Source organism: Lynx canadensis, chromosome A3, assembly GCF_007474595.2.
Source record: "Lynx canadensis isolate LIC74 chromosome A3, mLynCan4.pri.v2, whole genome shotgun sequence".
Taxonomy (NCBI): domain Eukaryota; kingdom Metazoa; phylum Chordata; class Mammalia; order Carnivora; family Felidae; genus Lynx; species Lynx canadensis.
In genome coordinates, this window is record NC_044305.1 from 119,039,487 (window position 1) to 119,066,360 (window position 26,874).

At 44.7% G+C, this 26,874-nt stretch overlaps 1 protein-coding gene across 4 annotated transcripts in view; it reads right to left on the reverse strand.

Moving 5' to 3' along the window:
* The window catches only part of DRC1 (dynein regulatory complex subunit 1), a 43,037-nt gene that overhangs the window by 14,806 nt on the left and 1,357 nt on the right, over nucleotides 1-26,874 (reverse strand). For 2 of the 4 annotated variants that reach the window (XM_030311480.1, XM_030311479.1), the window contains exons 2-7: nucleotides 16,001-16,088; nucleotides 11,661-11,773; nucleotides 9,327-9,510; nucleotides 8,588-8,725; nucleotides 7,564-7,650; nucleotides 6,565-6,687 (exon numbers count right to left, since the gene is read on the reverse strand). In XM_030311480.1, the coding sequence (XP_030167340.1) occupies nucleotides 6,565-6,687; nucleotides 7,564-7,650; nucleotides 8,588-8,725; nucleotides 9,327-9,510; nucleotides 11,661-11,773; nucleotides 16,001-16,088 (733 nt within the window). Of the gene's footprint in view, nucleotides 1-6,564; nucleotides 6,688-7,563; nucleotides 7,651-8,587; nucleotides 8,726-9,326; nucleotides 9,511-11,660; nucleotides 11,774-11,863; nucleotides 13,404-16,000; nucleotides 16,089-26,874 lie in introns of those variants that run through there. The other 2 variants (XM_030311481.2, XM_032592715.1) reach the window with 2 other exon arrangements.

A 26,874-nucleotide genomic window follows, 5' to 3' on the forward strand; every position in this document is an offset into this window, starting at 1 on the left:
CTCCCTCATCTGCCTCCACAGGGCTACAGAGCCTTGCCAAGGAATCAACATAGCAAGTGATTGGAGCGCCTGGGTGGTTCAGTCAGTTAAGCATCTCACTCGTGATTTCGGCTCAGGTCATGATCTCACGGTTGTGAGATAGACCCCCACGTCGGGCTTTGCACTGAGCGCGGAGCCTGCTTGGGACTCTCTCTCTCCCTCTCTCTTTGCCCCTTCCCTGCCTGCCCTCTCTGCCTCTCTAAATAAATAACGTTTTAAAAAACACATAGGAGTGGTTCCAGGCAGCTCCCCCTAGACCCCTGGGTCATCCTCAAGGAAAGTAACTGGCTAGGAGGTGATGCAGAGAACAAAAGCACTGACACTGATCCCCTGTTGTAAACAAGAGAATTAGTCCAGAGTATCCAAATATCTACCTATCCCAGGGAGTTCTAAATCTCCGTTATGGGGCAGGCATTTGGATGTCTTTTCAGAACAGAAGCCTGTGATACCTATCACAGGTGGCCAATGAACATACAGGTCGCCGGGATTATAACTAACTGTACCTCTCAATTTCCATACTGGCTTAGTCAACTTTTTAGTTACTTTCTTCTAATTATACGCTTTTCTGTATAAAAAGTTTTCCTGCTTGTGAAAGTAATATTTGCTCGTAGAAAATGTGGAAAGTACAGTAAAGGAGAAAGAAGAAGACACAGAAGGGGAAGAAAAATTACCCAAGTTCCATCTCAAAGAGGCATCTTCTGTTAACATATCAGCATGTTTCTTTCCAGTGTTCTTTACATAGCTGAGATGAAACCATAGCTACAATTTTATATGCTATTTTTCTCCCTTAATATTATAACGAGAATTTTCCATGTTAGTTTTGGCGATGTTATTTTAATGGTGTGTAATATTTTTATATACTATATTTTATATACTATATATATACAGTTTATCATATATAAAATACTTGCAATATTTATCATATGCCATACTATTTTACCATTTCCCTACTGTTGTACATTTACATTGTTTTGATAATTCTTGATATTATAAAAATAATGCTGGGACCAATTCTATTTAAAACTTTTGGGGTATTTCGTTTATTTTCTTAAGGTAGATTCTCAGAGGTAGAATTACTAGGTCAAAGGCTGTCAACAAATTGCTTTCCAAAAAGCGGTCTACAGTTTCCACTCCCACTGGCCGTGCGTGCAAGCGCCCGCTTTTGCACACCCCATGGGCACGGAGCACGGTGAGGGGCCGGCCGTGAAGCTCCAAGCACAGGCCCTCAGCCCTCAGGTAGGGCGTGGACTTGAACAACTTCCCGAAGTGGCAAATATGCCGACAGTTCAGAAACTGCCTCATTTCGAGTGTGATTGTCCTGGGTGGTCCCAGGCTGAATCACTCTCGGCCTTGTCCCCTTCTAGGGATGGGCCTGCGTGTGTTCAAGGGAAAGGGAATCTCAGCACCTCTTCCTGCAAACTCGCAATGATTTATGCCCCCGTGCTCCAAATGAAAACAGTGCCACTGCTTTAAATGTGGTCAGCCCTGAACACCGGGAGGCCACTGACCTGTGAGTTGGCTCAGGACAAAGTCCAATAGAAAAGCTTCTTGTTGGGTGGAGACAATCTGGGAAGGCACGAACACCCACAGAGAAGGAAGGTCTCCAGAGCTGCTCTGACTTGGAATGACGATGAGTGGTTGTTCGGTCTTGACTGACGTGTCAGGGACCCTGAGACCCAGGGTGAGAGAGACCCTGGTGTTTCCTCTGGTGACGTCCAGGGACCTCTTTTTTTCTTGCAGCTTTGCAATAAGCCCCTGTCACTATCACACATTTCCCAAAGGGATCTGGCCATGGAACAGTTTTTGTGTTTGTAGCAAAGTGAGAGCACGCGAGTTACAAATACAAGCTCCATCACGTGAACATTCGTGTAAATTCCACTCTTGCAGGCAGATTGTTAGATAACACCATGAAAATGGACTCTGTAGTTTTCCTACATAATACATCTTGAAAGGACAAAAAAGAAAAGCACCGGCTCACTTTCTTTGTTCGTTTTATGAAACTACCACCAGTACCTCACGTAGCCGAACGCAGTTCAGAGTTCAAAACTCTGAACTGAAGTAATCAGGCCACGTCTTTTCCGTCGTGGCCTGAAAGAACTCACTTCTGATCCGATCTTATAGGCAAAACAACACACAAAGAAGCCCTGTCACCTGACTGTGTTAATTTGCATGTCTCTGCCTGAGCCAGTGGTTAAATATTTATTAGCTTTCCCTTGTGGAACACATCAACTCCTGCTCTTCGCTAGACTATGTCCCCAGGAGACCGGTGCCTAAAAGGACTAGCAATGCAACATGCACTATGAGATCTCGACCGGATCACAGATCAGCCCCTCTGTCCCCCCAACTCTGGTCCAAGACCTCTGCTGGCCCCCCAGTCATGATGCCACTTGGGAGTGATTGGCAGTGCAGTCAACGAACTTTCAGAACTAACAGGCTTGTAGTCTCACAGAACAGCAACCGCGGCAGGATGTTCTATGAATTACATCACCCACTACTTGTTTTCAACACCTTCCGCTCAAGATAATTTTGCTCCCAGGGACTCTGTCGTTAACTATCTCAGGTTTGAGTCTCACCGTAAAGCCATCCTTGGTGGCCACACACCGAAGATAGTTTTATACCTTTAAAGTTGTAATTGATTGTGTTCGCCGTCTGGACTTATTCTTCAATTACCCAAAGGTATTTTTGCCAAGTTGTACTTTATGTTCCCAAGACGGATGGTGACCCCTTGTGTTTGGTTTTTGTAAATAATGTACAAAGATTACGATCTTTACGTAACAGTTAACGTTAACAGTCCCTGAAGTTGAACTAAAACCACTTTCCAACCTTAAGAGCACATATAGGATCTAAAATAAAAACATTTGCTTCCAGGGGCGCCTGGGTGGCGCAGTCGGTTAAGCGTCCGACTTCAGCCAGGTCACGATCTCGCGGTCCGTGAGTTCGAGCCCCGCGTCGGGCTCTGGGCTGATGGCTCGGAGCCTGGAGCCTGTTTCCGATTCTGTGTCTCCCTCTCTCTCTGCCCCTCGCCCGTTCATGCTCTGTCTCTCTCTGTCCCAAAAATAAAATAAACGTAAAAAAAAAAAAAAAAAAACAACAAAAACAAAAAAACCATTTGCTTCCTGCATTAAGAACCAAGTGTTTCCAGTAGTCTTATTTGGGGGGGGGGGGGGGGCAGTGTGCTAAAATCCTTCTCGAGGGCATCATGTCTATAGGCTTCTCTCTGTTTGTTAATAATGCAATCTTGCTGGCAGGAAGCGCTCGAGAAGTATACATTCTCTTTCTTACTTCTTGTACTTTACCCATCAAACCAAATCTATGCGCATTGGATCCTTCGTACTTTTGCGGTTTGCAAGCTTTTACTTCTGTATTTTAGAACGGAGCCAGTGCCACGAATGACTTAGGAAGGGTGAATCTCACGTGAGCTGCAAGTTGTATCTTCTTGACAAAAATCGCTGCTATCTGACTTTCCTGGCTAGTGAAAGTATACCTAAGAGGCACGAGGATAAAGTTTGATCTATTAAAATATCCCACATATTGCAATATGGTGATCCCCGATTTGACCACCTGTTCCTGGTTAAAGGGTAGGAGGGTACAGTGTACTCCTGGTTTCCGTTCTAACACAGGAAAGAACTGTTGTGCACAGGAACTGCACACACTTCCCCACTCTGATTATCTCCACCTGCCCACCTCCTGCACACCCACACTCCACAGGGGGCGTCCAACCAGACAGGGTGAGCCAGGAGATCTGGTCCCCCAGACTCTGCCTCTCTGTCCCTCATCTCCCTAGTCTTACATCACTCCCCACCCCCAAAAACTCCCCACATTCCAGGATTTTTTGGCTTTGTTCAAGCCTTTGAAGATTAGAGTAACAACATGAGGTTGCACTCCTACAACTCAGTAGCAAAAATAATAATAATAATAAATTAACCAATTAGAAAATAGGCAAAGGTGGGGCGCCTGGGTGGCTCAGTTTGTTGAGCGTCCAACCCCTGGTTTCGGCTCAGGTCATGATCTCATGATTCGTGAGTCTGAGCTCCTCATCGTGCTCTGTACTGACAGTGCGGAGCCTGCTTGGGATTCTCTCTCTCTCTCTCTCTCTCTCTCTCTCTCTCTCTCTCCCTCCCTCCCTCCCTTCCTCTCCATCCCCCACTCGCATGCACACACTCTCTCTCTCCAAATAAATAAATACAATTTTTAAAAAATAGGCAAAGGACTTGAATAGACATTTCTCCCAAAAAAGACATACAAATGACCAATAAGTTTATAGAAAGGGAAATGCAAATCAAAACCACAGTGATATATCACCTCACACCTCTTAGGATAGTTATTGTCAGAGACAACAAGTGCTGGCAAGGATACGGAGGAGACAACCCTGCGCGCTGTTGGTAGGAATGTAAACTGTTGCAGCCCCTATGGAAACAATATACAAGTTCCTCAAGAGATTAAAAAAAAAAAATAGAACTACCATTTGATCCAGTAACCCCCCTTCCGGCTATAGATTCAAAGGAATTGAAATCTGGATCTTGAAGAGGTATCTGCACTGCCATGTTCATTGCAACACCGTTCACAATAGTCAAGATAAAGAAACAACCTAAATGTCCATCGAGGGGCTAACCGGAAAAGAAAATGTGGTATATGCACACAGTGAAATATTATTCAGCCTTAAAAAAAAAAAAAAAAAAAAAAAAAAAAAAGGAAATTCTGCCATTTGCAACATGGATGGATGTGGAGGACATTACGCTAAGTGAAATAAGCCAGACACAGAAAGACCAATACTGCATGGCCTCACTTGTATGTGGGATCTAAAACAGCCAGACTCGTAGACGCATAGGGTGGAATTTCTGCTACCAGGGGCTGCCAGGGGCCGGGGGTGAGGAAACAGGGAGGTGTTGGTCAAAGGGCACAAAGTTTCAGTTACGGGACGAGATGAATAAGTTCTGGGGATCTCTAACGGTACAACAGAAAGTCTATGAGTAACAGTGCTGTTATTGTACGTTTAAAAATTTGCTAAGACAGTAGATCTTGTGTTACACGCTCTTAACACAAAAGGAAAAACAAAGCAACAAATAAAAGAACATGAGTTGCCATTATTTCACTGTTTGCGGCCAGGGACACGGAGTGTTGTCACATAAATTATCATAGAACCAAAATAACTTAAGAAAGCAGAACAATAGCCATTTTTATTAAACGTGTAATGTATACAGCCCACATAAACGGCGCTGCCCTCACAGACCTCCACTGTTCTTTGTCAGTGACTCTCATTTTCATGACATTGATATGAGAAAGGCCCGGGAAAATTCTCAAGGCTGGTAAGAATATTTGTAGTCTGGTGGGGTGTTGATTCAACCCTGTTAGATAAAGCCACAGGAGTAGTAAGACCTGAAATTCCCCCAAAGGCCATGTGGAAAAGCTTTAGTCTAACACATTTGTCAAGACAGAAATTCAACTGAATAGACCGTGCTTAAATATTAGGAGGTAATTACATCGCACCTAAATGTAATTAGAGATGAGCTTTTTTTAACTAACTTTGAAGCACGGAATCCTAGGCTTAGAAAGAACTTTAGAAACCAGAAAATCTAACCTCCTTCCAGCTACAAGAATCCTTCCTCAGCAGTGAAGACAGACACATTCATGTGGCCTTTAAATACTTTATGAGAGAAAAGAAGCCTTGTTTTGTGGGATGACCCTTTCTGTATGGGGGATAGGTCTATTAGAAAGCTCTTTTTTTTCCACTATTTATTTTTTTTCATATTTATTTATTTTTGAAAAAGAGAGACAGAGTGAAAGTGGGGGAGGGGCAGAGAGAGAGAGGGAGACACAGAATCTGAAGCAGGCTCCAGGCTCCTGAGCTGTCAGCACAGAGCCCGACGCGGGGCTCGAACTCACAAGCCGTGAGATCATGACCTGAGCCAAAGTCGGAAGTTTAATTGGCTGAGCCAGCCAGATGCCCCTAGAAAGTTCTTTCTGATGGCAAGTCGAAATCTGCCCTACTGAGATGTCCACCCATCAGCCGGGGGCTGTTTGGAATATTAGGAACATTATCGGTTACTGAGCCAGACAGAGCTGGGTTTGATTCCAGGACCCACCATTTACTAAGTAAGCAGCCTTGTCCTGAGTCTATTTCCTGGCATATAAAACACTGTGATTCCTCTCCTGCATGTTAGTTGAGGACTGGAGATACTGTGCCTTAAGCAGGTGGTGACTCAGTAGATGGTGACTGGGGATAAACTTGCCCTGGGGATACCTTCCCTTTGCTCGGCTAAAATGCACAATCCTCTCAGCGATTCCTCAGGTCACGGTTGCCAGTGTTGCCTCCTGGCAGCTCTCCATGGTTCATTAAGGAAAGAATTCCTCCACATACATTCTGCCCATGAGCTCCTTCAGAGAGCATCCCTTGAAAGAGAGCAGATAACGAATACCTATCTGTTGAACAGATTAACTCTAGAACACGCGGGGCAATCACCAAGGATAAAACGCACAGGCGCTCCCGTCTGCTCTGCCACCCAGACGCCGAGCAACAAGTCAGACCTGCACGTCCTGCTCCAACTTGATCTTGATCGTGTTGTACTCTTCGCAGTCCCACACCCGCTGCTTGTTCAGCTGCTTCTCATAGTCCTCTACCTTCTTGATGCGGCTCAGAAGATACTCCAGCTGAAGGCACAGGAAGACAAGGGAAAAGTCAGCCCTGTCCCTGCCCCGACTCAGGGGGCCTGACAAGCATGACACAGGGAAGGGTCTCAAAGTGTCATGGCCCTAGAGAGAGCTGGTCGGCCCTCAGAAGCTCCTGTGCCCCCAAGACTTTGTATTGTTTCACTTAATCTGGAGCTTCCTTACTTGAGAAACTCCAAGAGGAATGTTCCTTAAGAAATCAGACACGGGGGCGCCTGGGTGGCTCAGTCGGGTAAGTGTCCGACTTCGGCTCAGGTCATGATCTTGCAGTTTGTGAATTTGAGCCCCAGGTCGGACTCTGTGCTGATAGCTCGGAGCTTGCAGCCTGTTTCACAGTGTGTGTGTGTGTGTCTCTCTCTGCCTCTCTCTCTCTCTCTCTCTCTCTCTCTCTCTCTCAAAAATAAACATTAAAATTTTTTAAAAAAATAGAAATCAGACACAGACGCTGCGGTCAGACGTTTGTATTTCTCACAAAGGACCCACTGGATCCGGGTCAAGCTATTTCTTTGTTCTTTGTGCCTCCCAAGTAAAGTGATAACCCCACACCCTTTGAAACATCTTAAAACATCTTGCTGGGCCACAAACATCCGTGGCTGGAGTCGATGCCCAGGTTGAAAAGAAGAGAGCCACAGGACCATGGTATTCACCACCACCAGAGACAAATGTCACCACCAGAAGCAGCCACCATCCGCAGGGCCACACTGATTAACCGTGAAGGGCAGTGGTAAGTGTCTGCCATGGCAATCCTCCCCAAGACACAGAAAGGCTAGCAAATTCAGTCCCAGTAGAAATTGTCCCAGCTCCATGGGTCGCCCTTGACGCGTCCGCCAGCCCCTCCCCTACCCGCCGCCCCTTTACCTCTTTGGCGTTGTGAGCCTGCAGGGCCCGCTCCCATTTCTTCTTATTACTGGTCAGCAGTTCTCGTCGTTCCGCCTCAAATGCTTTCTATGACCAAGAAGGAAGAGGGCCTGGTGTCTGTTTCGATTAGGCAGGTCCCACAGCATCAAACAACTCATAAGTAATGGCACAGTCAGAGCCAAATGCAGACTTGCCAAGTCTCACGGAACCAAATGGCTATGGAAGGAGTTGCGTGTTAATTAGTGTTATCAAGTCTGGGCTTCACACAAATTTAGGGAGGAAATGTACCACCTGTCCTGTGGCTCAGTCGGTCTCTGAGGAAGGAGCTGGAGGAAGGGCCGTGTGCCCTTGGTGGCAGTCACAGGGCAAAGCCTGGCATACAACTCAGTCATGCCCAGGGCCGCTGCATTGCTATGGCTGGGGTTCCCACGAAAACAAAGGAGCACGTTGCTCACAAGGGGTAGGCCTGGGAATGCAGAAATGGGTCTACAATAATCCAAGGAGAGAAGTCTCCACCCTCTTGGCTCCCTTCCATTTTGGAAGGCCGGTCTCAATCTCAATCCTTAACATTTCACTCAAATTCCAAGTATTGATTTCTGAACCTGTGTGACCCCCCGCTTTCCCATGCCCCAGCCCTGGCTGCCATAAATACAGCAAACAGCTCACATACCCCCCTCCTCCACTCTTCTTACCCTCACATGGTTTTATTTTCTTTCAAAACACTAATCTCCACCTGTCCAAGGATATATTTAGCGGTTTATCTGTTTGTGGCCTAGCTGTCTTCTACTAGAATACAGATTCCCTCGAGGACTTTGTTTTGTCCGTGGCTGTATCCCCAGCCCCTGGTACAGTGCTTGGCATAGTAGCCACGTGAAGAATATTTGTTGGACGAGTGAATGAATGGGTAAATACGTTAAGGGGCAGAAAGCAGAGGACAAGACAATCGGGCCCCTCCCAGATGTCCCGGACATCCCGGACAGACCCAGCTCTCCTCCCAGAAAGCAGTTCTTTCACACCCCGTTACCTCAATGGAATTGAGCTCCTGACGGAAGGTTTTCATCACATTCCTCACTTGCTCTTCCATCCTCTCCAGGAGCAGGCAGATGTCATCTGACTGCTTCTTCAAATCCTTCACATACTGGTCATCTTTTGTTTTTAACTCCTAGAAAAGAGCACGTCAAAGGTTGGTCGCAAAGTGAGACAAAAGCAAGAGGTGCCAAGCACGCTCCACCTGGACCTCGCTCATCAATATTCGAGAACACTAGGAATCGCAACTGTACAAAGCAAAAGTGGCTTCAGAAGAATCTGAGGACGCCTGGGAGAAGGCACAGGCAGATGGAGCAGAGTGGCCTCAGCGCAGGGCAAAGCCCGAATGAGCAGCACGGGATCAAACCATCCGTGACCACTTGCTGCAAATCTCCCTGTAAGCTCCCAGAGAGCTAAGGCATCCCAGCTGAGCCATTAACACCCAGGTTCCAGCACGGGAGCACAGCTCCTGCAGACTAAACTCCATTCCTTAACAGAGAAGACGAAACCTGAAAGAGCATTCGCTGTGAACGTACGTCTTTCAAAGGTCACCAGTGATTCTCAAATTGCTAAAAAGCTTTTCCCTCTGGGTGAGTTTGTTGCCCGAGGTGTGCGATAATCTGAGTAATGAAGTAAGACCTCCACATTTTTCCATTCAGGAAGAGCAAACCAATAAGGCAGTCAATTCCCCCCATCAGAGCCCATGTGGCTGGGGGCGAGGGGCCCCGGACCCTTGCCTGCTGTAACTCGCTGATAAGCTTGTTCTTGTCTTCTATCAGCCCAGCGCAGTGCACCTGCTGGGTGTTGAGCATGTCCCACAGGTCCTGGGGAATTCTCTTCCGTTTGCCCTCCTCCCACTTCATGGTGATTTCATCAAATTTGTCCTGGCTGCTCTTGACTTCGTTCTCCAGCTTTTCAAGTCTGCAAATACAAACACGCTCGCCACGCCAGCCCAGCTGTGGCCCTACCTCCGGCTAGGGCAGGTGGGTTCTCGAGAGTCTGTAATACGAGATCCAGGTACCAAGCACTGCCTCCAGATACCCTCACCCACAATCAAACCAGGCTGTCAGTAATCTTCTTTAAGTTTAACGCTTGACTATCAGTAAGAGATCAAATAAACAAAGCAGCACATTACAAAAACAGATCAACCTTAAAGCTACACCTACTTACACACACACGTGCACACACACACACACACATGCAGATCAAGAGTCACTTTGCCACATCCCTCTGTGACACACACACTTGATCTCTGGAGTCGTACAGCTTGTGTTCAAGGCCTGACTTTGCTACTGAGTGGCTCTCAACTTTAGACAAGTCACTTAACCTCTGCAAGCTGCATTTTTCTCACCTGTGAAATGGAGAGGATGAAAAAAATCTACTTTCACACGGCTGCTGTGGCATTAAGTGAGGTGATGCTCAGCACAGGTGCTCAGCACGACAGTCCCCACATTATTATTTTTGATTATCGACATGACCTCAAGTGTCTGGCCATTCCTCTCCCAAATTTAAAAAAAAATTTTTTAATGTTTATTTTTGAGAGACAGAGAGAGAGAGACAGAGTGCAAGCGGGGCGGGGCAGAGAGAGAGGCAGACACAGAATCCAAAGCAGGCTCTGAGCCGTCAGCACAGAGCCTGAACTCGCAAACCGTGAGATCATGACCTGAGCCGAAGTCCGACACTTAACTGACTGAGTCACCCCGGTGCCCCTCCTCTCCCAAATTATTAAGAAATGAATAGCGGGACACACAAACAGGGAAACTCCACAATTAGCAATGGAGAATAGGGATGGCCTTTCCAGAAATTCCAAAGAGACTCTGTGATGGAGTATTCTGAGGATGGGACCAGACCGAAAGAAGAAGGCATGAAGGCTGAGAGACGAGACCCCTCCTGAGCACAGGCGCTAGGACAGATGCAGAGACTCTCTGTCTACCTTAACCACACTGTGAGCCTATGAGACTGCCTCCAAACAACAGTTCAAACCCCTGAGGGACAGGAATCACCACTGAACCATTTCGTGCTCCCCTTTCTCCTTCCCTCCGAGCTAGAGCACAGAGAGCATGTTACATTGCACTTGACTTTTTTCCTCAGAAAATGAAAAAGAGCCGGGTCATCTTTCGAAAAACCCACACTGATCCTGTAACTCTACCACCTAAGACCTTCAGTTTTTCTGGGGCGCCTGGGTGGCTCAGTCGGCTAAGCATCTGACTTCAACTCAGGTCATGATCTCGTGGTTCGTGAGTTCGAGTCCTGCATCGGGCTCTGTGCTGTTGGCTCAGAGCCTGGAGCCTGCTTCGGACTCTGTGTCTCCCTCTCTCTCTGCCCCTCCCCCCACTCGCAGTCTGTCTCTCTATCTCTCAAAAATAAATAAACATTAAAAGAATTATATTTTTAAAAAAGACCTTCAGTTTTTCCTCAGTGGTTACAGATCAAAGCCTAACTCTTTGGCAGGGCTGGGAATCAACCAAGTCAGTTCTGGCCACAGCCCAAGAGAGGCAGAGGGAAGGTGCAAGAATAAAGTCACCAACTGTATACTGGTAAAGCTAGTCAAGTTGCTGACAGAATTCCTTATGCTGGACAACTAAAAATCTTGTTAAGATCATACTGTGTATGGGGGCGCCTGGGTGGCGCAGTCGGTTAAGCGTCCGACTTCAGCCAGGTCACGATCTCGCGGTCCGTGAGTTCGAGCCCCGCGTCAGGCTCTGGGCTGATGGCTCGGAGCCTGGAGCCTGTTTCCGATTCTGTGTCTCCCTCTCTCTCTGCCCCTCCCCCGTTCATGCTCTGTCTCTCTCTGTCCCAAAAATAAATAAACGTTGAAAAAAAAATTTAAAAAAAAAAAAAAAAGATCATACTGTGTATGTACTCGTGGACATGAGCCACAGCGGTCCGGTGGGGAAAGGAGGAAGAAGGGAGGAAAGCAAGGAAGGAGGAACGGAAGGGATTCCGAAGGGGCCGTAAAAGGATTCTACTAGACTGTTCGACACAGCTGCTTTCCCATAACTGGGGAGAATTCGGGGAGCCACAGAGGAGATGCACTCATGTCCCCAGGCTGCAGAGCACGGGGTCCTCACCTCTGACGCCTTATCTCCCCTTCTTCCACTCTCCTGTGGATCTCCCTGATATCCGCGGCCACCTGGATATTTGTCACCAGCTCAGTGCCACAGAGCAGCAGCTTCGCCAGTTTCTGAAAACAGGTAAGAATTTACGGAATTGGAAACACTTTGCACAACTGTCTGCAGCCGTTCTATGCAGCCACGCAGGGATCAAAAGCTACCTTAAGACCCTTAAGAGTAGCATCTATTTGGCAATCCATTTCCCTCAGGACGTCTGGGGTGTGGTGTCAGGGCTGACGATTTCACAGCACACGTGACTCCAGAGGCACCGCTGTGTATTCTCGTTACAGTGTGGACCAGCCAACCTGCACGCCAGCGGGTCCTCCGGGCGCATCTCAGCACTCGCCCCCGGTACGCCTCCAAAGTGAGTGACACGGCCAGGGGTCTTTCTGAGAATTCAGCGGGAGGGGTGAGGCAGAAAATGGCAGTCATCCTCCGACATCCCTCCTCTTCTTTGAGCAACAGAACCCCCGACGTTAGCTGGACATTTGGCTTCCCCAAGCGGATACACTTCCCAACCTCCTCTGCCGCTAGAATACAGTCCGATCAACAGGACACGAGCCCGACTGATGTGTGCTGCTTCTGAATCGTGCGGTGAAGGGAGGAGGCGTACCCTCTGCTGCCCCGTCCCCCCTTCTCCCGAGCTGGCGTGTGGTGCTCGAGTACGACGCGATGGGCAGATGAAAGCCACCTAAGGACAGGCAGGAGATGAGGGCCCCAGTATCCAGGAGCCCCCATATCAGCCCTGGACAGTGTACTTATGCTCCGAACTATTAAGTAAGCCAAGGGAATGAGCTTCCAGGTTTCAGCTCATGTTACGTGGGATCTTCTGAGAGTCTCTGAAACAGGAGAGAATCGCTGCTGCTGGCCGCCCCGCTGTCGCCAATAATGGCTCAGGAAGTTTGCGATTCGGACCCCCCCCACCCCCCCCCCATTAACTCCCTCTTTGAATTCCACACTCCGTGTCTTTACTCCTGGCCTTTGGGTGACCACGCGCTTTCAACAAAAAGTTCAGGTATCCTTAGGCTATGCCTGGGTTTTTCCAAGTCTGTTTTGGAACTCACAAATTCTCCAGCTCTCAAATCGTTTCTGAACGAGAACCAATAAACATCACCGCACGAAGGAGTCATTGAGACGATCAGAGGTTCTATCTCATCTCATCCTTCTAAAGACATCTGGAAATGCGCTTTTATTGAATACAGAACGGAGCCTTCACCTGGATATCCGGGGTATTCCAGACTTTTTTTTAAATGGCTGCAGTTTTATCACTGGTACCAAATGGTTTTCCATGCCTATGGAAGTAAAGGCTTTCCTGTAGTTTTGAGCGATTCTCTGTTGTCTGCTCAGACGATGCAAACATGAGAAATTTCTGCATCGAGTATCTCAGACTCAAAGTAAAACTGAAAATGCTACAGTCACCAACAGATCAACAGACCTAGGAAAAGCTAAAACTGTCATTTTCAGATGACACGATTCTATATATAAAAAATAAACACACAAACAAAAGAAACCACAGGTAAACTCTTAGAATTAACAAGTGAATTTGACAGGGTTAACTGAACATCAGGTCACTATATAAAAACCAACTGTACTTTTATTGGGGCGCCTGGGTAGCTAGCTCAGTCTTAAGGTTAAGCATTCAGCTCAGGTCATGATCTCGCAGTTCGTGAGTTTGAGCCCTGCGTCAGGCTCTGTGCTGACAGCTCAGAGCCTGGAGCCTGCTTCGGATTCTGTGTCTCTCTCTTTCTCTGCCCTTCCCCCACTCACGCTCTGTCACTCTGTCTCTCTCAAAAATAAATAAACATTAAAAAAATAAAAAAAAAAACAATTATACTTTTATATACCAGCAGTATAGAGTTATAGCCTCAACACAGTGTGTGAAACATTGTTGAGCAAAATTGAAGAATACCTAAATAAGTGGAGGGCTATTTTATACTCATGGATCACAAATCTCATTGTCGATATTAATTCTTTCCCAAATTGATCTATAGATCCCATCTGACCTCAATTAAAACCCCAGCAGGTTTTTTGGTGGCAATTGACAAGCTGATTTGTAAAATTTATATGGAAATCCAGAGGTTCAAGACTAGCCAAAACAATCCTGAAGAACGAACCACAAAGCTGGAGGGCCTACCTTACCAGATGTCAAGATCTGTCATAAGGCTACAGTAGTTAAAATCATGTGGAATTGTAATAAAGTCAGACAAATAGGCCAATAGAACAGAATACAGAATCTAGAAACAAACCCACATATGTGATCGCCTGATCACAACAAAGATGGGGAAAATGATGCAGTGGGGAAAGGATGATACATTCTTTTTCTTCTTCTTCTTTTTTTTTTTTTTAGGATGATCTTTTCAATAAATGGTGCTGGGTCCATTAAAAATCCATAAACAAAGCAGTGAACTTTGACCCTGACCTTTACACCACATACAAAAATCAATTCTAGGGGTGCCTGGGTGGCTCAGTCGGTTAAGCGGCCGACTTCGGCTCAGGTCATGATCTCGCGGTCTGTGAGTTCGAGCCCCGCATCGGGCTCTGTGCTGACAGCTCAGAGCCTGGAGCCTGTTTCCGATTCTGTGTCTCCCTCTCTCTCTGACCCTCCCCCGTTCATGCTCTGTCTCTCTCTGTCTCAAAAATAAACATTAAAAAAAAAATCAATTCTAGATAGATTATGGACCAAAATGTAAATGGTAGAACAATAAAGCTGCTAAGAGAAAACTTGGAAAGACATGTTTACAAAATTGGAGCAGACCAAGATTAAACAGGAAACAAAAGAATCACGGTTAAAAATGATTGATAAGGTGCAAAGCCAACGACAGGGGCCCTTCCTGTCCAAGTCTTAGGGCAAAACTGGTGATTAATATCTGGATATTGAGGAAGGGAGCATTTGGTTTTTATACATTTCTTTTCTATGCCAACACGTTACATGACTTAAGTCCCAAGTGAAAGGGAGCTAGAGAAACTGCTAATGAAAACAATATTATCTCTTCTGGTTTACGCTCAAAGAGTACTCAGGATGAACCGTGTATCAGTAGTTTCAAGATCACATCAGTAGAAACTATAACAGTACATTCCAGATTAATACAATATCCTTTTTATCCTAACCAGCAATGCCCAGAGATCCTCGACCCTTTGATGAAGTACCATCAGTAAAAACACATGGCGTGACTCTATTTCACAGGAAGCACCAGATCTGGAACAAAAGCACACAGCACTGCGGTCTTCTTTCCACGGCCGTAAAGTATCTTATCCTTAACACCATACCGTGCAGTGCTCTCCATGTATCTCTATGCTCTGTAATGACCTGCAGTAAGTTGAATATTTTTTTTCTCCAAGTGCACTTCGATTTCTGCCAGGAATCATCTCTCTCCTCTCTGTTTTTATCAGTCCCACTTTTTTTCCCAAGACGCAGCCCACATCCCACTTTCTCCATATAACCTTTCCCAATCAGCCCCCCCTTGGGGACCCCTCCTCCTTACCCCAATTCCTACAGTCCCAGTGCCTCTGATATTCATTTAGCAATTAATTAAACGCAGCACTTTGCCAGTTCTGCTTGTTGTTTGCAACTGTTGTTTATTCTTCCTGCACCTCTTGTTCCAAGTCCTTTATTAAGTATCCCAGGAGCCCTGGCATTGCCGTGGGAGAGCCATCAATAAATTTCTTTTGATATGGAGTCCGAGCTCTGTACTACTCCACAGGCATATAGAGTGTACACACTGGGGACACTGCAGGCACACACATTTGAAGTCACAGAAGGGAGAAAATGGTCTAAAATTAAAGGCGTGGCACAAAGAAGTATTGGACGTGTATCAAGTTGGGACTTGAGACGGTCTTGAAATACGGGAAGGCATCCTGATGAGAGGAGATGAGAAAAGAAAGGTAGAGGAGAGGGGGGAAGAGAGGAGGGGAGGGGCTTAGCGTTCTGGATGATCAGAGGCACACAACCGGAAGAGCAGAGCCCCACTGGAGGTCAGCGAGTGGATCAGCCAAGCCAGAGCCAAGGCCCAAGGTAGGTACCAGTGGGACCGAAGACTGTGACATTAGGATGGGAACGGTAGGCCCTGAATGGGCAGCCTAAACATTTGGACTTGAGCTTATGAACAGTCCATCAGATAACATGAAAGCTCACTCCTAGAGAGCTCTCAAAATGGGAAAGGTTCAAATTCACTTCCGCCTACAGGCAGGAACATGGGATCTCTATTGAGATTCTTCTAGCAAAGTACGAAAGCCATGACATCACACCCAGCTCCCTAGTGTCCCAGGCTGATGGGACCCATCTGCCACCCAGCTCATACCAGTCTGCTTTCTTCTTTCTGCTTGTAGCTCTTGCTTTGATCTTCCTCACTCTCTTTCTTTCCATCTAAATATTCTCCAAGCGCTTCCCTATGATGGGAGACAGTGGAAAAACTGAAGTTATTTCTAGTACATAGATTCTATATTTAGAGTTTCCACAGCACGTCACGCATATACAAAAATACATCCCACATGGATAAAAAGTTAAATATTTTTAAAACGCGCAATTATAAAAACACTAGAAGTAAACACAGGAGGGAACCCATCTGAGAGTAAGACTAAAGGCGGGGGGAGGGAAATTGAAAGACTTTACTTCCTAACATTTAAAACTCTTCTTGAAAATCAAGGCATAAACCGGTAAAAGATACTTAACAAAATTTTGCCACCTAGAAAATAGTATGGGCTCCTTCAAATCAACACAAAAAAGATAAAATACCAATTAGAAAAACCGGCAAAGGATATGGACAAGGATTTTACAGAAGAAACACATATAGTAAACAGACATTTGGGAATATGTTCAACTTCACGCAGAACCAGAGAAATGAAATTGAAAAGCCTGTGAGGTATTATTTCTCTCCATATCAGACGAGAAAAGATTTTTTTTATTTATTTTAATTTTATTTTTTATTTTTTAAAATTTACATCCAAATTAGTTAGCATATAGTGCAACAATGATTTCAGGAGTGGATTCCTTAGGGTCCCTTACCTGTTTAGCCCATCCCCCCTCCCACAACCCCTCCAGCAACCCTCCGTCTGTTCTCCATAATTATGAGTCTCTTCTGTTTTGTCCCCCTCCCTGTTTTTATATTATTTTTGTTTCCCTTCCCTTATGTTCATCTGTTTTGTCTCTTAAAGTCCTCCTATGAGTGAAGTCATAGGATTTTTGTCTTTCTCTGACTAATTTCACTTAGCATGATACCCTCCAGTTCCATCTACGTAGTTGCAAATGGCAAAATTTCATTCTTTTTTTTTTTTTTTAACATTTATTTATTTTTGAGACAGAGAGAGACAGAGCATGAACAGGGGAGGAGCAGAGAGAGAGGGAGACACAGAATCTGAAATGGGCTCCAGACTCTGAGCTGTCAGCACAGAGCCCGATGCAGGGCTCGAACTCACGGACTGTGAGATCATGACCTGAGCTGAAGTTGGACGCTTAACCGACTGAGCCACCCAGGCGCCCCGAGATTTCGTTCTTTTTGATTGTCGAGTAATATTCCATTGTGTGTGTGTGTGTGTGTGTACCTTCTTTATCCATTCATCCATCCACATCTTCTTTATCCATTCATCCATCGATGGACATTTGGGCTCTTTCCATACTTTGGCTATTGTTGATAGTGCTGCTATAAACATGGGGGTGCATGTGTCCCTTCAAAACAACACACCTGTATCCCGTGGATAAATGCCTAGTAGTGCAATTGCTGGATCGTAGGGTAGTTCTATTTTTAGTTTTTTGAGGAACCTCCGTACTGTTTTCCAGAGTGGCTGCACCAGCTTGCATTCCCATCAGACGAGAAAAGATTTAAAAGGTGATTAATAACATCAGGTGTGGGCTATGGTGTGGGTGCCCAACTATTCTTATCACTCCACGGCTGAGGGTGTGAACTGTAACAGTGTGTCTAAAAGGTGCCTTGGCAAGATTTATCGCAAACTTAAATATGCCTCCCTTCTGACCCAACCATCAAGAATTCTCTACAGAAAGAACTCGAAGAAATCTGTGCAAGTACTCTGAGAAACGTGCAGAATGATTATTACAGCACTGACTACACTAGCAGGAATATGGAAACATTCTTACACACATATCAAGACCGGCCTGTTTAAGAGTTTAGGAGCCAATAGATGGGGTGCCTGGGTGGCGCAGTCGGTTAAGCGTCCGACTTCAGCCAGGTCACGATCTCGCGGTCCGTGAGTTCGAGCCCCACGTCGGGCTCTGGGCTGATGGCTCAGAGCCTGGAGCCTGTTTCGGATTCTGTGTCTCCCTCTCTCTCTGCCCCTCCCCCGTTCATGCTCTGTCTCTCTCTGTCCCAAAAATAAATAAACGTTGAAAAAAAAAAAAAAAGAGTTTAGGAGCCAATAGAGGAAAGTATTTTGTAGCCTATAAAGAGTACTATGTGATATCTAGCAGTAAGCAAAGATGTCCACAATAGTTAAGTAAAAAGAGCCAGTTGTAGAACAATATGTAAACTATAACATCAATTTTCTTTTTAAAGTAGGCTTATGTACACATAGGAATATTTTTGGAAGGTGACAGTAGTTATTTAAGGAAAGGGAACTTTACTGAGGACTTCTATTTTCTATATTTTTGTATTACTTGAATTTTACAAACAGTGTGTACGTGTGTGCGCGTGTGTGTTAATCAGAAAATGAGACCAAAGCGAAGGGGGTAAAACAAGGTTCTAGATTATGGGCTTCTTTAGAGGAGGCATGGGGGCATGACCCCACCAACCACACCATTACAGCATGGAGGTCCACTCTCTCCTCTGGTGAACAGTGACCACCAGGACTCCCAGTACTGCCTTAAGACAAATGATGGGGCACCTGGGTGGATCAATTGGTTAAGTCCATGACTCTTGATTTTGGTTCAGGTCATGATCTCAGGGTTCATGAGATCGAGCCCCGCATTAGGTTCTTCCATGACAGCGTGGAGCTTGCCTGGGATTCTCTCTCTCCCTCTCTCCCTCTCTCCCTGCCCCTCCCCTACTTGTGCATGCTCTCTCTCTCTCTCTCTCAAAATAAATAAACAACCTTTTTAAAAATCCTCTAAAAAAAAAAAAAGAAAGAAAAATGAAACCATCATCTTAGCATCTCATCCACAATGAAATAAGCAGATCCCTTTGTCTCATTTTTTCTTGATTTTTTTAAATGTTTATTTTTGAGAGATAGGGAGGGAGAGAGGGACAGAGAGAGAAAGAGAGAGAGAGAGAGAGAGAGAGAGCATAAGGGGAGGGGCAGAGAGAGAGGGAGACAGAGAATCTGAAGCAGGCTCCAGGCTCTGAACTGGCAGCACAGAGCCGGAAACGGGACTCAAACCCACAGACCAGGAGATCGTGACCTGACCTGAAATCAAGAGTCAGACACTTAATGACTGAGCCACCCAAGAGCCCCTTTTTTCTTTTCTTTTTTTTTAAATGTTTATTTATTTATTTTGAAGGAGAAAGAGGGAGAGAAAGAAAGAGATGTAAGACAGAGGAAGAGAAAGAATCCCAAGCAGGCTTCACACTCAGCTCGGAGCCCAACTCCAGGCTCGATCTCGTGAGCCACAACGTGACCTGAGCTGAAATCAAGAGTCATATGTTCAATGACATATCAGATAAAGGGCTAGTATCCAAAATCTATAAAGAACTCACCAAACTCCACACCCGAAAAACAAACAATCCAGTGAAGAAATGGGAAAAAGACATGAATAGACACTTTTCTAAAGAAGACATCCAGATGGCCAACAGGCACATGAAAAGATGCTCAACGTCACTCATCAGGGAAATACAAATCACAACCACACTCAGATGTCACCTCACGCCAGTCAGAGTGGCTAAAATGAACAAATCGGGAGACTATAGATGCTGGCGAGGATGTGGAGAAACAGGAACCCTCTTGCACTGCTGGTGGGAATGCAAACTGGTACAGCCGCTCTGGAAAACAGTGTGGAGGTGCCTCAAAAGATTAAAAATAGATCTACCCTACGACCCAACAATAGCACTGCTAGGAATCTACCCAAGGGATACAGGAGTGCTGATGCATAGGGGCACTTGTACCCCAATGTTTATAGCAGCACTTTCAACAATAGCCAAATTATGGAAAGAGCCTAAATGTACTTCAACTGATGAATGGATAAAGAAGATATGGTTTATATATACAGTGGAATACTATTTGGCAATGAGAAAGAACGAAATCATGCCATTTGTAGCAATGTGGATGGAACCTGGAGGGTATTATGCTAAGTGAAATAAGTCAGGCAGAGAAAGACAGATACCATATGTTTTCACTCATATGTGGATCCTGAGAAACTTAGCAGAAGACCATGGGGGAGTGGCAGGGGGAAAAAAAGTTACAGAGAGGGAAGGAGGCAAACCATAAGAGACTCTTAAATACAGAGAACAAACTGAGGGTTGATGGGGGTTGGGGTAGAGGGGAAAGTGGGTGATGGGCATCGAGGAGGGCACCTGTTGGGATGAGCACTGGGTATTGTATGAAAACCAATATGACAATAAATTATATACATATAAAATAAAAAGAATTAAAAAAAAGAGTCAGATGCTCAACCAACTGAGTCATCCAGGCGACTCTTAAATTTTTTCCCTAATACTGACTTCCATTTCCACTCCCTTGTTCAAAGTTCAGCACAGCTCTACATAGTGTTACATCATTTTTGAAATCTGGAGTTGAGATACCACCACCCCCCAACTCCAAATCAAACCAAAAACTCATTTTCTTTCTTGTCATTTCATTCACTTCCCTGTTCTTATTGGACCTACTCTTTGCCATTACTAAGAAAACTAACTGTTCCATTTTACTCAGGTCTTCAGACGTTGCAGGTTAATGACTTTCCCATTATCAGACAAAAAGCACTCATTCTCTTGACTTTCTACTTAAACCACCAATTAATTACCAACTCTATTTAAAAAGCCTTCCAACAACTTCCTGAAGCAAAGACCAGTGCTCCAGAAAGAAAAATAACTATGCTACCAACTCTTATTACCTAGTTTTAATGTGAATCCCATTGCTTCCTTTTACTTATCATTTTTAACTTTCTTAGCACTGCACTGTCCAATATGGTAGCCACTGTCCAATATGGTAGCCACTGTTCAATAAGGTAGCCGGCTGATCCAAACCGAAATATGCTGTGAGTATAAAATACAAACTACATGGATTTTGGAGACTTTGAATGAAAAACAAACAAATAAAAAAAGCAAACTATCTCAATATGATTTATACTGATCACATGTTAAAACAATATTTTTATATAGAAGATTAAATAAAACAAATTACAAAATTTAATTTCACCTCTTTTGTTCACTTTAATGGGGCTACTAGAAAAATTTTTTGTTTTGTTTTGTGTTTTGAGAAATTTACTTATAAGCTTGGTTCAGCAGAAAATTTTAATTACATATGTGGCTCATATTGTATGCCTTTTTTAATTTTATTTATTTATTTATTTATTTTTTAGTACCATTATACTTTTTTTTTTTTATATGAAGTTTATTGACAAATTGGTTTCCATACAACACCCAGTGCTCATCCCAAAAGGTGCCCTCCTCAATACCCATCACCCACCCGCCCCTCCCTCCCACCCCCCATCAACCCTCAGTTTGTTCTCAGTTTTTAACAGTCTCTTATGCTTTGGCTCTCTCCCACTCTAACGTCCTTTTTTTTTTTTTTTTTTTTTTTCCTTCCCCTCCCCCATGGGTTCCTGTTAAGTTTCTCAGGATCCACATAAGAGTGAAACCATATGGTATCTGTCTTTCTCTGTATGGCTTATTTCACTTAGCATCACACTCTCCAGTTCCATCCACGTTGCTACAAAAGGCCATATTTCATTTTTTCTCATTGCCACGTAGTATTCCATTGTGTATATAAACCACAATTTCTTTATCCATTCATCAGTTGATGGACATTTAGGCTCTTTCCATAATTTGGCTATTGTTGAGAGTGCTGCTATGAACATTGGGGTACAAGTGCCCCTATGCATCAGTACTCCTGTATCCCTTGGGTAGATTCCTAGCAGTGCTATTGCTGGGTCATAGGGTAGGTCTATTTTTAATTTTCTGAGGAACCTCCACACTGCTTTCCAGAGCGGCTGCACCAATTTGCATTCCTACCAACAGTGCAAGAGGGTTCCCGTTTCTCCACATCCTCTCCAGCATCTATAGTCTCCTGATTTGTTCATTTTGGCCACTCTGACTGTGTATGCCTTTTTTTAAAAGTTTATTTATTTATTTTGAGAGAGAGAACAAGCGGGGTAGGAGTGAGAAAGAAGGGAGAGAGAAAATCCCAAGCAGGCTCTGCACCACCAGCACAGAGCCCCATGCGGGGCTCGAACTCACGAACCATGAGATCATGACCTGAGCTGCGAGCCGGTTGCTCAACCAACTGAGCCACCCAGGCGCCCCTCATGTTGTATTTCTATTGTTTGATGCTGACCTAGCATATTCCAAAGGAGTTGTCCCAGGCTTCTCTCTCCTCGGGTTTGAGTGGAATCCCTCTTTCGGGAAACTGCTTCCTCACTGCTGCCATACATGTGGTCTCAATGAAGCTGCCATCTTCTTGAATATCCCACCTCCTGACCAATCAAAGTCCCTTCTCAGGAGTAAAAAAGTTGGAACTTCATTGATTGTTTGGCTGGGTTGGAAATCATTGCTACTTCAAAAACCTGAAGTCGCCCTGTGTCTTAATCCTTTCTTTGCATGTGACAGTTGTTTCCACTCTGGAAACTTGTAGGCTCCTTCTCTTGGTTCTCAGTGCTCTTGAAGCCACTGCCTCGGCCCCTCCAGCCACCTTAGTAGTCTTTACATTTTAGCAAGCTCCTTTAGCCTGAGTGATCGATTAATTAAACCTTTCTTTGTGTATCTATAGATTATGCATTGCATTGTTTCCTAGAAAGACTCTGGACCAAACCCTCTCACACAACCTTCCCCCACCCCTCCACCCCAGGCACCACCTCTGACCTCTCACTGCCATGATAATGTCTAGCTGGCACCATTGCGTCTGCTCGCAATGAAGAAGTGTTAGGGACCACTGTGTTCTCCTTTTACTGATTCACTGCGCTAAAGTTACTCTAAAAATCTTTGGGCCAGGCAGAAACCTGAGGTGGTTTTTGAACTAGAGTCTGCCCTCTCCCCAGGTGACCAGCCCTCTGAATAAAGCTCATATTCTTTTCCAATCAAAACTTGTCTCTTGAGTATTGGCTTTTCAAGCTACAGGCAGCTGAAACTTGGGTTTTTTTGGTAACACTGAACTTTCTCGATGGTGTGCCTGTGCGTGGGTCTACTTTCATCCATTGGCTGCACATTTTCAGTCAGGTGTTCCCCCCCAGCTGGAAAACTCATAAACTTCAGTTCTAATAAATTTTCTCAAATACTTTCAGTGATAATTTCCTCCCCTCTGTTTGCTCTGCCCTTTCTTTAAGGATCCAGAAAGGAGATACTAGGGGCACCTGGGTGGCTCAGTTGGTTAAGTGTTCGACTTTGGCTCAGGTCATGATCTCATGGTTCGGTTCTCGAGTTTGAACCACTCATCAGGCTCTCTGCTGTCAGCGCAGAGCCCCCTTTGGATCCTCTGGCCCTTCTCTCTCTGCCTCTCCCCCACTCACACTTTCTCTCCCTTTTGCTCAAAAATAAACATTTAAAGAATAGAAAGAAATACTAGATCTCCTGGGACTAGTCCTCTAATTTTCAAAAATCTTTTTTTCTACTGGTTTCTCTTTTTGCTCTATCTTCTATGTGATTCCACAACCTTTACTTCCCAACTCTTCTAGAGTTTTCCATTTCTATCACATTTTTCAATTTCTAAGAGCTCTATTTTGTTCTTTCAACAGCATCCCATTCTTGTTCCATGATTGCAATATCATTTCTTTTTTCTCCTTGGATCATCTTAATGATAGGCTGTTGCATCAGTATTGACTGCCCTTTCTTCCTACATAGTCTCAAGTTCCTCTAAGTTGCTTTTTCTGTGTGTTCATTTTGGTGTCTACCTTTCATGGTAAAGACTTTCCTCAGACATCTAGAAATCATTGGCTACCTTATCCCCGTAAGACTGAAAAGCTGAACGAAAGCTCTGAATGCAAGGGTGTAGCTTAACAGTGAACTTCAGTGCAGGACAATCTACTTGGATGGCCTGGTGTGCAAATCTGGCTTTCAATGCCTTTAAATCCTTCCTTGCAGGCTGGTCAGGTTCTACAGAGAGATGTCAATCTCCTGCCTGCGAGGTGAAGCTCCAACTGCCCAAATTTCTGGAATGGGCAGAAGGAAAGCAAGGTCTCATCTCCAGTGTGCACATGGTCACAGAACCCCCTTGCTTTTTTTTTAAATTCTTTTTTATTTGAGAGAAAGAGAGTGGGTGTGTGTGAGCAGGAGAGGGGGGCAGAAGAGAGAGAGAGAGAGAGAGAGAGAGAGAGAGAGAGAGAATCTTAAGTAGGCTCTATGCTCGGCCAGACACAGAGCTCAATCCCACGACTCTGGTATCATGACCTGAGCCAAAATCAAGAGTCAGACGCTCAGCCGACTGAGCCACCCAGGTGCCCCCCTTTGCTTTGAGGACAATGCTCTTGCCTCTTCTCTGTCCAGCATGCCCCAAACCACAGATCCTCCATTTTACTTCCTCCAGACTCCCAGTCTTTTGTGCAAGGTGGGAAAAAGGTTCTTGACACCCAACTATTAACTTTCCAAACCTTATTTTAGCCCCCTTCTTCTCCTCTTCTTCCATATGAAGGTGATGCTTCCGATCTCCTGGCCTTTTGCAGACTTACTGCAGAGTAAATCAAGGGGGCGCTCAGCTTTCCTCACTACCAGTTTATATTTCCATATTCTTGAATCTGCTAAGCCATCTACCATCTGTCCTTATGCTTCTCAGCTCCCAAAGTGTTGTTGCTATTGAGTCCTTCTGTTTTGCTTGACTTCGTGGGTTTATGTCTTTTTTATTTAATCCCTTTAAATGTCACGCTAATGGAGTTTTGATAGAGATCCAAGATAAATGTATGTGTTCCATCTGTCATTTTTACTCCAGAATCACATCTCCCAGGAATTTCAAATTTCAACCGAGACGGTAGAGATTGGGATTTCCAGGAGCTTTAGCCTATTAATTCTGTTATTTCTATATGACATTTGATTCTATTAATAGCTTCTTCCCAAAAGCTCCACCTCCGTGGCATATCAAGACCCAAGCAATTAGGGCAGTGGGCACCAGAGGCAGTCAAGGAGCCTCTAAATAATTTAAAACAACACAAGGGACTAAAAGTCCGCTTTTTATTACCAACATGTGCCAGGAACAAAACAAGATCAGTGACAAAAACACTCTTTTCTGAAAAATCTTTTGTTGCACTAAGTTCTAAACAATTTCTGCAGTTACTGTTGACTTTTAATAATATATGTGTAGGCTTCGATATAGCACCTTTCTGTCTGTTATCCTTTAAACTAACAAGGAAGTTAATTCACAGAACATGGAGAAGGAGAATAGAGTTGGCCTGTGACAGCCATGCACGTAGCCGAGTTAGCTCAGTTCTGCCATTTATGTACAATCATTTCTCTACATCGTGCGGAATTCTTTTGAAAACACTTGTGGAAACTTTCCTTCGTGTTCTTTTCTTCCTCCCCCTCTCAGCCGCCAAAAAAAAAATACATTAACATAATTAAAAGGTATTGATCCATTGCTATTTTCTTATTTCGTATTGCGAATTTTACTTTTATTTGTAGAATTATTTTGCTGGCCTGTTTATATCCATAGTTCAGTCAAAGAAAACGTTCACTGTCTGCTTTTCTTTCCAGGCTATTATTATTAGCTGTGTTATAAAAATTACCGGCTCCAGGTGTTAAATTAGGTGCACATCACTTATTTCCCACGAGCACCAACTGGCCCTTCTGTGTCATCCTTATAAAATGGAGACAGCCCTTTGCCAGAGTTTCCTTTTCTATCCATTTCTAAATGCAGACCTTTCCTAGGGCGTGGCCTGAGCTCTCTTCTCATCTCTTTTTATCCTCTTTTCCGGTGTAATTTAATCCATTCCCATGGTTTTAAATACAATCATAATGCTACTGACTCTTTTAACTGACATCCCTAATCCAGAATCCTCTTCTGAGTTTAAGACCCACGTCCAACTGTCTAATGGACGGCTAGGTTTTAATGCCTTCCCCAAATCCAGCTTCACTTAATATGTCCAAAGCCAAACTCTTGATTTCCAAATCCTGCCTCACTTTCCCCATCACTGTCTTCATTATCTCAATAAAAGGCACTACCATCTACTTGGCTGTTCAAGCCATTCTTGTTTTTTCCCCGATCTCTGACCAGCATATCCAAAGTCAGTTAAATCCAAGAAATTTAAGCTCTAAAATATGTCTTGAGTAACATCCGCTTTCTCTCCAAACCCACTGCCACTAACTAGTCCAGACCAGCCATCCCTCACCTGGACCAACGCAACTGCTTCCCAACTGGTCTCCTTACTTGCACTTCTAGCTTCTCCAACTATACCCTCAAAGAGCAACCAGAGTGACCTCAACATACTTAGAAATTTGAGAAATTCCCACATTAGTCCTTGACCTGTAAGAGTTATCATGGCAGGGAAGGACAAATGGACACCTCTACAACTGCACCTGAGTACATAAAAACAATCAAAAACCAGAAGTGGGGGGGGGGGTATGGTGGGTGTTAGCGTCACCCTTAGGGATCTCAAGGATGCAGGAGGGGTGGTCCCTATCAAGTCTCCATTTAAGTCATGGGTCTGGCCACTGTGAAAACTGGATGGCTCTGAGAAAATGATTGTCAATTCTGCAAGTTCACCCAAGTAGCAGCCCTGATTGCTGCTGCCACACAAGTGTGGTATCTTTGCTAGAGCAGATTAGAGTGGCCTTAGGTACATACAAGGTGGCCGCTGATCGGGCCAAATGTATTATTTTCTACCTCGGTCGGGAAAAAGGATCAGGAAGTTCACATCTACATGGAATAGATAATAATGTATACTCATATAATCCTCACATTCACAGGGTCATGTTAATTCTAATCGCTGTCAAAATATAGTCTGAATAGATCGGGACCATCTAGATATCCCACAAAACATCACACGGATCCAATACATTCAGACTGGCAGGTGAGTCAAATATGACCCACCTGTTTTTGTAGGGCTCACAAGAAAAGAATGCATTTTACACTTTTTAATGGTTAAAGAAAAAGATCA